The 11,505-nt window shown below is 40.3% G+C and overlaps 1 protein-coding gene across 3 annotated transcripts; it reads left to right on the top strand.

The window, feature by feature from the left end:
* Positions 1-773: 773 nt before the first annotated feature.
* Positions 774-10,959, top strand: KCNJ8 (potassium inwardly rectifying channel subfamily J member 8). 3 transcript variants are annotated; one of them, XM_077952639.1, is made up of 4 exons: positions 774-895; positions 1,215-1,352; positions 2,222-2,665; positions 9,293-10,959. In XM_077952639.1, exons 3-4 carry the CDS (start codon positions 2,292-2,294, stop codon positions 10,191-10,193), a joined length of 1,275 nt encoding a protein of 424 aa, XP_077808765.1. In that variant the 5' UTR covers positions 774-895; positions 1,215-1,352; positions 2,222-2,291; the 3' UTR covers positions 10,194-10,959.
* The last annotated feature ends 546 nt before the right edge of the window (positions 10,960-11,505 follow it).

The following is an 11,505-nucleotide window of genomic DNA, read 5'->3' as shown; positions in this document are numbered from 1 at the left end:
TCTTAATTTGTCTTCATTAAAGACTAATTTTAGGTCTTTGGGTAATTAAATGAATACATTGTTTATGCTACATACACTTTCGGCCCGAGTCTTGGAAAATACGTGAAACTTCCAAGAATTAAAGTTTCCATTAACGCAAGTGCCAAAATCAGGAGGCTTGACCTGTGGGAAAAAGCACATTTGTCTTCGCTGGCTCCTTTTCAAAAAGCTATAGATGGTTATTGTATAACCTTTTTTTGTACGCAAATGCTCTGTTTTATCATGCAGACCATCTAGACAGAGGAAGAAGCTGCAACATTTCAGAAAGCAACCAATTACTGAAGACCGAATGACCAGGCCTTATCAGCGCTGAAGTGTTAACGGCGGTCCCTGTTTGGGGCAAAATTTCTTCATCGGGAACCACTGCCAGTGGTTTCTTTTTTCTTTTTTTTTTTTTAAGGGGTAGGGCGGGGGGCGGGGGGGGCGCAGTCGCTGTTTTGAGGAGTGTGTGTGTGTGTGTGTGTGTGTGTGTGTGTGTGTGTGTGTGTAATTCCCTGAAGAGTGGCTTTGGCTGGTGAAGAAATAGTTTACTACAGTGGGTTTCAGAACATCTTCCACCTGCATCTCTCCTAGCAGGTGGAAATTTAATGTAAATAATTGCGTGTGCCCACAGCTTGAACGCCTTGGAAGAATATTTTCTGACTTCTCTGCTTTGATTCAGTCAGAAGTAGCCCAGTTATCATGAAGAAGCCCAGTTATCTACCTAGGTTACAAAATAAAATTAAAATTAAATCTCCTTGCGTCAGTGAACTTGGACTCAGAAAGTTCTCTCCCCTGAGCAGAGAGCCTTTTAAAGACTTGTGTGTCACGCTGGCAGCAGGGGGTCGCGGCTACTGGAAAGGAGCTGGCTCTGCAGGTCCCGCCCTCCCCCGGGTCGTCCCTCCCTCTGGCCTGCTCCCTACCTCCCGGGGACTCGCGCTCGCCCCCTCCCCGCCCGCCCCCTACTCCGCGACAGCGGCGGCTTCCGAGGTCTGGCGTGCGTCAAAGCCCTAACTGGGAGGCTGATTTGTGGAGCATCCCCCCCGGCCCCCCCAGTCCCTCCTCCTCCCACTGAAGTGGCCAAAGGAGTTGAGCTGAGCAGGGGGAGGGGAAGATCGACACCCATCCCCCTTCCTCTAGCCCTCCCTGCGTTTAGATTCAGTTGCACCTTTTATTATTTTAACTCTTCTCCATAGGACACGCAGCCCCCAATCTGTCCCTCCGGCCTGGGCGGCCCCTGGTCCCGCGCGCCAGGATGGGAGAGCGAGGGACCTGCCCGCGGCCCGCCGGCGTGTGCAAGGAGGTCCAGCCGCCGCGCCCGCTGCCCGGAGTCTGTAAGTTTCAAAGCTGCTCCGGGGGAGGGGAGGGGGAGGCTGTCTGCGTTCCCATAAATGATTTAAAATGCAAAACACCGGAGAGGCTTGCAGTGTTGGATGGACTTTTCGGGGTGCACTCCCTACTGCAACCCGCAGGCTGTTGTCTGGGGTTTTTTTTTCTCCCCCCGCACCTTGTATATTTGATTCCTTCGTTGTTTAAAAAAAAAAAAAAGTTTTCAATTTTTCAATTTATAATATTATGATTTCCATAGGAACCTTTTTAACTGTTTTTTTAGATGCAACTCATTCTTTCGCATTTAAAATAATTCTTATAATTTATAAATTCTATAGCACATCACTTATAATTTTGTCAGATTACACGTTATTTATACTGCGCAAGGAGTCACGGCCTTTGCTTACTTCTAAAAATAACGGAGGAAGAATTTCCCCTCTTTACTTTTAATATTGCTACATCATCTAAGTACTTTAATAAGTAAGTAGATCGTGCACCCAACTGGTCTTAATCTTCTTGATTGACGCCACGTGCTGTAGCCTTGCACTAATTTACAGACGCGGTTCATCGCAGAGAATTATCTTTGAGCCTGCTGTTTACCGGAAGGCTCTTGGTTTTGTTTAGCTAAGGCTATGCCCATATGTGTTCAGAATGATAAGAAGAATTGGAACAGTTCTTTTTATTAAAACCAAGTAATTTTTCTGAGATCCCAGAACTCAAGCACAAGCTAGATTCATGTTTGGGTTAGTGAAAAATCACAGTTTTGGTTTTGCATGTCACCTCGCGCATGTACAAACCTGTCCTTGAATACAAGGACCAAGAGGTGAGCATAGGGTGGGTTTTTAAGTTTTTAATGAATGTTTCCCTCGTGCAGGAGGACGGGTGTCCAGGGACGGAGAGGCAGGTGAGAGGCAGGTGGCTAAGCTGGCTATGGTGACAGGACGATGTTGGCCAGAAAGAGTATCATCCCGGAGGAGTATGTGCTGGCGCGCATCGCCGCGGAGAACCTGCGCAAGCCGCGCATCCGAGACCGCCTCCCCAAAGCCCGCTTCATCGCCAAGAGCGGGGCCTGCAACCTGGCGCACAAGAACATCCGTGAGCAAGGACGCTTTCTGCAGGACATCTTCACCACCTTGGTGGACCTGAAATGGCGCCACACGCTGGTCATCTTTACCATGTCCTTCCTCTGCAGCTGGCTGCTCTTCGCTATCATGTGGTGGCTGGTGGCCTTTGCCCATGGGGATATCTATGCTTACATGGAGAAAAGTGGAATGGAGAAAAGTAGTTTGGAGTCCACTGTGTGTGTGACTAATGTCAGGTAAGAATGTAGTGGGATGAGGCAGGGGTTGAAAACAGTAGAGAAAAAAATGTCAAAATGCCTTTTCTCTTATCATTCTGTTATTTAATTGAAAGTGAAATAAAGGGTTTGTTTTAGAATCTCCAGAAACAAAAAAGCACAATAAAGAACAAAACCTAACACAGTAAATATTTTTTTAAATGCAACTTTATGGATGAAGAGTCTCTGAAAATCTGAGCTTCAGTCCTTTGGACTAGCCTTGAAAATGTTGTACCAGTTATCAAAAAAAAAAAAAAAAATTGTAATTCAGAGGATAACACAGAGTGCTTTACTCCAAAAGCACGCACATTTAGTTCAGTATGAAAAAGCTGCTGTCCGTACTTTCAGTGTCCACAGGTAAATATCTCTGATCAATAAAAAAAATATTGTGCTAGTGGACATTTTTCTATGACTCTTCTAACCCATGACACTTTCAGAAATAATAAGAAAAAAAAATAGGGAGGCCCTAGGGGGAGAGTGTCCTAGATTAAAAATCTACTAAAAAATGAAATAAATATCATCCCTTCTTTATCGAGATTATCATAACATAGCTAAGTGCTTGCATAAGATTCAGAAATTAAAAGTTGTGCTAAGATTCAGAACTAGAAATTGCTAATTTTTTAATGAAAATTAGTCCAAAATTTTATGGAAGGGGTTATATAAAAGCAATTTAATTTTGTACTCTTCCTTTCAAAGTTTAAATAGAATAGGGACAAGACAGTTCTTAGATACCTAACTTTGGCTTCTTTCTCATATCATAAGTATCTCAAAGGCAGGTAAATTGAATTTGATTTCAGTGATTCTCCTCTCTTACTTTCACATGGTTTAAGAACATTTAGTTGAGGTGATTTGTTTCTTAATTTTTTTTTGTTGTTGGGAGGTGGAAAGAGATAAATTATATCAATTACCAAGATGTTCACTGTGAATCAAAACAGTAGTAATAATACTAGAAAATTTTTCAAAACATTTTTAAAAGAACATTTTAAATTCACATAGTTCACAAAGCAAGGAAACTTGAAAAAGCATTACGATACCAGGAAACTGTAAAGGATGGGACCTCCAGTGACTCTGAATCTTATGAAGCTAGCATATCACTGCAGAAAGTGGACCCCAGACTGAACTTGTCCACCTTTCCATTTGCTAAGTAACTACAATGCCAGCCTTTCAAGGAGGAAGGCAGCATTAGTGTGCGGAGATCACACACCACAGATTTCAGATCAATTTTTGAGGAGCAAAAACTATTGAATTGATGTATTGCTTTTAATATTGATTAGATATTCTTTTCTTTTTTCAAACTTGTCACGAACTGTTGTCTCAAAGAAAATGCAGTTGGAAAACATAGGAGATCATCAGTATACCAAGACATAAAGAAAACACAATACTTAAAATATCCATTAAAACATTCAATAGAAATTCTAAGATCAAATATCATTATCTATAATATATCTCTTTAAGAAACTTACTGGCACTGATAATTGGTGAATCATTTTCATATCAAAATAAATTTTTAATCTAAATTATGATAGATACTGATAAAAAAAGAGATTAAAAAAAAATAACAGCAAACCTTAAAAATATTCATTCTCTCCCAAAGAGAATTTAAAAGGTGACTAATAATAATTCTAATTCTTTGCATTTTTCTCTTTGTAAATTCAATGTCCAATCATATCACTAAAATTGGAAACAACATTTTTCATTGAATATTCACCAGTATTTCCAAATAATGTTTGACCATTCTTCTTTTAGAGTGACTCATTTTCTCCTTCATGTATTTTCTCCTTCAAGGCATCTCTTTGACTCCTTCATTTAATATGAGTCAAAAAATAGACCAATATATTTCCTCTTTCTCAATGTTATCCAGCCTACCTCTCTCTGTAACAGAACAAAGGAACAGCTAAACACTTTTATCTCTTGAGATTGTTTAGCATAGCAAGTGTCAGTAAAAAGCTGGATCTTCTACCATATGTAATATTTAGAATTCCTAAACAATATATAAAATATCCACATGAACAGTCTCTTAAACCATTAAAACAAATCATTTGGGATATTGATCATTAGACTGCTCTCTGAAGTATGGATACATTATCAGAAATCAGTGTTTTATCCATACCCCTTCTCTGGGGTCCATTTTTATTCTTCGCCATGTTTTGGGGCTATACCAGATATCTTTTTGTGGGTAGCTGGTGCAATAGGCAATTACTGTAGTTTTCCATGAATCATTTTAGCACCAAAAGAAATAGGCAACTTTCGCACTCCACTTAAAAACTAATCAAAAGAATAATCCACGTATTCTTGCTTATCCCTCATGGTTTTCTACCAAAGTGCACTGTATATACCAAGTATTCAAATGTTTTTAAACATTTTTCTCACCTGCTGTCTGTAGCATTAATAAATAGGTAATACTTTGAGAGATTGCTAATGTGTGGCTTGTCTTCTATAAAGTTAGAGAAGTTGGAAATTGGGGTTGGGGGCAAAGATAAGACTAATCTCTTTTCCATGAAGAAGCCACAGCAGTACTAGTTGTGAAATTAAGTGTTATAAATTGATAGTAAAATGTGGTGCTTCTCATATGGGGTAAATGAGAATCACCCAAGAACTTTTCAAAAGCATCTTACCCAGATCCAACCTCAGCCTATCAAATCAATGTTTATTCACTAAGATAGGGAGTAGATGTTCTATTTGAAAAAGCTTCCCAAGAAAATCCTACAACTTCTTGGTTTCTTCCCTTTGCTTCTTTCACAGGAATAGGCCAAAGCGAGAAAATTCAAGTTAGTACAATATTAATTGCAGATACACCTTAGAGATATTGCAGTTTTGGTTCCAGATCATTGCAATAAAGCAAATATCACAATAAAGCCAGTTACACAGACTTTTTGTTTCCCGGTGCATATAAAACATTTACATTATATTGTAATCTAATAAGTATATAATACCATTATGGCTGAAAAATGTACATATCTCAATTCAAAAAATATTTTAATGCTAAAAAATGCTAATAATCATCTGAGCCTTCTGCAAGATGTGGTCTTTTTGCTGGTGGTGGGACTAGCCTCGATATTGATGGCTGCTGATTAATCCAAGTAGTGGTTGCTGAAGGTTGGGGTGGCTGTGGCAACTTCTTAAAATATGACAATGAAGTTTGCTGCATCAATTGACTTTTCTTTTCACAAAAGATTTATCTGTAATGTGTGATGCTGTTTGATAGCATTTTACCCACAGTAGAACTTCTTTCAAAACTGGAGTCAATCCTCTCAAAACCTGCCACTGCTTTATCAACTAAGTTTATGTAATCTTCTAAATTCTTTTTTGTCATTTCAACAGTGTTCACAGCATCTTCACCAAGAGTAGATTCCATCTCAAGAAACCACTTTCGTTGCTTGTCCAGAAGAAGCAATGCCTCATTCATCTAAGTTTTATCATGAGATTGCAGCAATTCAGTCACATCTTCAGGATCCCCTTCTAATTTTAGTTCTCTTGCTATTTCTACCACGTGCTCCCTCCACTGAAGTATCAAACCCCTCAAACTCATTCATGAGAATTGCAATCAACTTCTTCCCAACTTCTGTTAATGTTAATATTCTGACCTCCTGCCATGAATCACAAATGTTCTTAATGGCGTCTAGAATGATGAATCCTTTCCAGATGGTTTTCAATTTACTTTACCCAGCTCCATCAGAGGAATCACTATCTATGTCAGCAATAGCCTTATGAAATGTAAATTTCTTAATAGGCCTTGAAAGTCGAAATTACTCCTTGACTCATGGCTGTAGAATGGATGTTGTGTTAACAGGCATAAAAACAACAATCATCTCCTTCTACATCTCCATCAGAGCACTTGAGTGACTAGGTGCATTGTCAATGGGCAGTAATATTTTGAAGGAATCTTTTTTTCTGAGTGGTAGGTTTCAGCAGTGGGCTTCAAATATTTAATAAATCATGCTGCAAACAGATATGCTGTCCTCTAACCTTTATACTGCTACTTATAGAGTGCAGGCAGAGTCACTTTATATGCTTTAGGGCTTCCGGATTTTCAGAGTGGTCAATGACCATTGGCTTCAACTTGATGTTACCAGCTGCATTCGTTCCTAACAAGAGTTAGCCTGAACTTTGAAGCTTTGAAGCCAGGCATTGACTTCTGTCTAGCTATGAAAGTTGTGGGTAACATCTTCTTCCAATAGAAGGCTGTTTCATTTTCAACACTGAAAATCTGCTGTTTAGTGCAGCCACCTTTACTAATTTTCTTAGCTAGATCTTTTGGATAACTTGCCGCAGCTCCTCCATTAGCACTTGGTGCTTCACCTTGCACTTTTCTGCTTTGAAGGTGGCTTCTTTTCTTAAGCCTCCCGAACCAATCTCTTCTAGCTTTAAACTTTACTGTTGCAGCTTCCTCACTTCTCATCCTTCATAGAATTGAAGAGAATTAGGGCCATGCTCTAGTTTAGGCTTTGGCTTAGGGAATGCTGTGCCCGATTTGGTCTTTTGTCCAGACCACTCGGACTTTCTGCATCTCAGCAATGCAGCTACTTCGCTGTCTTATCATTTGTGTCTTCACTGGAGTAGCACTTTGAATTTTTTGCAAAACTTTTTCTTTCCATTGTTCACAACTTGGCTGTTTGGCACAACAGGCCTAACCTTTGGCCTAGTGTGGCTTTTGACTTGCTTTCCTCACCAGCTTAATCATTTTTGCTTTTGATTTAAAGTGAGAGGCAGCAAATATTTCCTTTACTTGAATGCTTGGTGTTCTTTGTAAGGCTATTAACTGACCTCATTTTGATAGTGCTGTGTCTCAGGAAATAGGAAATCCCGAGGAAAGGGGGAGAAACAAGGGAGCAGCTGGTCATTGGAGGAGTCAGAACACACACATTTATCGATTGTTTGCCGTCTTATATGGGCATGGCTCATGGTGCCCCAAACTAGGGGTTCCCAGTCCTTGGGCTGCAGAGCAGTGCTGGCCTGTGGCCTGTTAGAAACCAAGCCACATAGCAGGAGGTGAGCAGCGGGGGAGCAAACATTACCTCCTGAGCTCTGCCACCTGTCACATCAGCGGGGGCATCAGATCCTCATAGGAGTGTGAACCCTATTGTGAACTGCACAGGTCAGGGATCTAGGCTGCGGGTTCCTTGTAAGAATCTAATTCCTGATGATCTGAGGTAGAATAGTTTCATCTCGAAACCATTTTCCCCACACACACACCCCAGTATTGTCTTCTACAAAACCAGTCCCTTTGCCAAAAAGGCTGGGGACAGCTGCCCTAAACGATGACAATCGTGACATCAAATATCACTAATCACACATCATGGTAACTGATGTAATAATAATGAAAAAGTTTGAAATCTTGTGAGAATTACCAAAATGTGACACAGAGACACAAAGTGAGCACGTGCTTTCGAAAAAATTGTGCTAACAGACTTGCTGTACGAAGGTTGCCACAGACCTTCGATTTATAAAAATGCAGTAACTGCAAAGTACATTACAGCAGAGTAGAATAAAATAAGGCATATCTGTATGAGATCTTGACATAGTCATTTACTAGTTTCTGCCTCTAGTTCTCCCTTTCGTCATTTCAGTATTCTCCAGAGCACCTAGAGTAGCGCTCCCCAACCTTTTTGGAGCCAGGGACTGGTTTTGTGGAAGGCAATTTTTCCACTGATGGGGTTGGGGGATGGGGATGGTGTGGGGATAAAACTGTCCCACCTCAGATCATCAGGCATTAGATTCTCATCAGGAGGGGGTAACCTAGATCTCCCACATGCACAGTTCACAATAGGGTTCGCTATCCTATGAGAATACAGTACCTCCACTGACCTGGCTGGAGGCAGAGCTCTGGTGGTAATGCTGACTTACCCACTACTCACCTCCTGCTGTGTGTGGCCCGGTTCCTGACAAGCCATGGACCACTACTGGTCCCTGGCCTGGGGGGTTTGGGGACCCCTGACTTAAAAGAACAAACTTAGATCATCAATAAGACTTTTCTTTCCAAATGGAAAACCATTCCCTTCTATTGAAAATACTAGTTGTTTGGAATAATGTGTTTTATACCAGTTTTTTTAGCACTGTGCTATTTCTATATGAGATACAAAATAAGTATTAGCTAATGATATGATTTTAAAGATTATAAATAATAATTTTACTCAGTACTCAGTACCTTCCATATGACTCAAGTCTCCTAAACATAGATATGCAATAAATAATAAACATCTACCTGCTAGAAAGTTTTACAGAGTAAACTGTGCCTTTGTGAAAGTGAAGTATGTCGCAATGTAAAATATGCCTTTATATAAAAATATATTAATCTTTTACACAGTTAGGCCCATCACTACGTGACCTGTGAAACATTAATAGAATGTTAATTAGGCCTTAGCTTAAAGGAGCTTAATGAATTAATAGAATGTTAATCTCCAGAAGTCTGGAGGTAGATGCATGCGAGAGAGAGAGAGACTGTTCTAAACACAGTTTAGAATTTTGCATTTTACAAGGTTAAGTTGGCTAGTCTGTCTGCAAGCATTTAATAGTCTCTAGTGGAAGAAAATGAAAAGTTCAGCCTGGCATATTATTTCATTATTCAAAATGTGACCTGATGGTGTTCTTTTCTGATATCCTTCCTCACAGGTCTTTCACTTCTGCTTTTCTCTTCTCCATTGAAGTTCAAGTTACCATTGGGTTTGGAGGGAGGATGATGACAGAGGAGTGCCCTTTGGCCATCACGGTTTTGATTCTCCAGAATATTGTGGGTTTGATCATCAATGCGGTCATGTTAGGCTGCATTTTCATGAAAACAGCTCAGGCTCACAGAAGGGCAGAAACGTTGATTTTCAGCCGCCACGCTGTGATTGCCGTCCGAAATGGCAAGCTGTGCTTCATGTTCCGAGTGGGTGACCTGAGGAAAAGCATGATCATTAGTGCCTCCGTGCGCATCCAGGTGGTGAAGAAAACAACGACACCTGAAGGGGAGGTGGTCCCTATTCACCAACTAGACATTCCTGTTGATAACCCAATTGAGAGCAATAACATTTTTCTGGTGGCCCCTTTGATCATCTGCCACGTGATTGACAAGCGCAGCCCCCTGTATGACATCTCAGCAACTGACCTGGCCAACCAAGACTTGGAGGTCATAGTTATTCTGGAAGGAGTGGTTGAAACTACTGGCATCACCACACAAGCACGAACCTCCTACATCGCTGAGGAGATCCAATGGGGCCACCGCTTTGTGTCCATTGTGACCGAGGAAGAAGGAGTGTACTCTGTGGATTACTCCAAATTTGGCAACACTGTTAAAGTAGCTGCTCCACGGTGCAGTGCCCGAGAGCTGGATGAGAAACCTTCCATCCTCATTCAGACCCTCCAAAAGAGTGAACTGTCTCATCAAAATTCTCTGAGGAAGCGCAACTCCATGAGAAGAAACAATTCCATGAGGAGGAACAATTCTATCCGAAGGAACAACTCTTCCCTCATGGTACCAAAGGTGCAATTTATGACTCCAGAAGGGAACCAAAACACATCGGAATCATGACAGCAAGATAACCCCCCAAGACAGTCTTTTATCAAGTTTCCATGGTTTATGCCAGGCACTGTCAGACTGAACCAGAGCTGGAACACAATAATGTGTCTTTCCACATTTTATTACACTAAATGATATTCATATTCAAGCAACAGCACTTTCTGTAGTAATAAAAAGTAACACACAAAGTGGAGGATTCATGGCTTATGCTTGTTTCATATGTGTAGAATTCTCAGTGATATGCTTAAGTTATGTGTAGGGGTGGGTATGCTCTCATTTCTCTCAATTTGAAACACAAGAATTACTAATAGTAACAGGCCTTGAGCACAAAATTTGGTCAAGAAATGAAATCTGTTTGAAATGCTTAGTTGGTGAAACCACAGATCTCTCTGTTACTAATGATCACTCTGGAAATGCGAATAGGAGGAGAAAAAACAAAATCATATTAATGCCTTTTGTATATCAACCTTCTCCTGTCTCCATGATACTGCATTTGGTAGGAAGCCTGAGGCAAAAACTGCTTAAGTGGATCTGTTTGTAAGTGGATTCGGTTCATTCACTTGGTCTGTCGGTGACTCCTGAAGGTCTCCTGGTCCATCTCATTGCAGCCTGTTGGGCAGAGCTGGACAAGGTGTCTTTGGAGGAAAACTAAGTCTTGTCTCATTTAGGACTGGGTTCCCAACAGTGACAATCACTTCCTTCAGCTTCTTACTTCTTCTTCTAGAATCCCCACAGGGAAATACTGTATTGAATATTTTATTAAAACATTTTCTTTGTACTCACTGTAGTTTTGTGATTCCTGTTTCACAAAATCATCCCAAGTTAAAACTCAAGAAAAGATGTTTTTAGAGCCATATAACAGAGATGTCAAAGTGATAATACTCACTCTCAGATTCCTCTCTCTCAAATCTGTTTGCTCCAAAACTAGCTTTTTTTGCTTTGTTTTGATTTTATTTCAGGTTTTAAAATGTCCTCTTGATTTTTCAATCTGAGCCTGACATACCATAAAAATGCTATAAGCTTTTTTTTTTTTAATCTTCAATCTCCCATCTTAAAACTATACTTCCTTCCCAGTAATATCTGAATTTAGCTTGGTATTTATAGATGTAGCATTATCTCATTTGCTAAAGTGAGATTTTCAATCAACGCTTCATTTAAGCATCTTTAGTGCCTGCTTCTTCAGGGAAGGGATGAGAGAGGAGAGAGAAGTACTAGGTTAACAAGCTATATATGGTCTTATTCTTACATTTTATATAGCTAAACATCAGAAAGCTGAACTATTGTGAAATCTTTCACACAGATCTGGGGGTTTGTATTTATGAAC

Source organism: Macaca mulatta, chromosome 11, assembly GCF_049350105.2.
Source record: "Macaca mulatta isolate MMU2019108-1 chromosome 11, T2T-MMU8v2.0, whole genome shotgun sequence".
NCBI classification, from domain to species: domain Eukaryota; kingdom Metazoa; phylum Chordata; class Mammalia; order Primates; family Cercopithecidae; genus Macaca; species Macaca mulatta.
Note: the sequence above shows the minus strand (reverse complement) of the source record. Positions and strands in the feature narration are given on the sequence as shown.

Excerpts from the sequence above, each read along its gene's own strand:
- KCNJ8 (XM_077952639.1), top strand. The coding sequence starts at position 2,292 with ATGTTGGCCAGAAAGAGTATCATCCCGGAGGAGTATGTGCTGGCGCGC. Across the intron at positions 2,666-9,292 it reads GTGTGTGTGACTAATGTCAG|GTCTTTCACTTCTGCTTTTC; the intron begins GTAAGAATGTAG and ends CCTTCCTCACAG.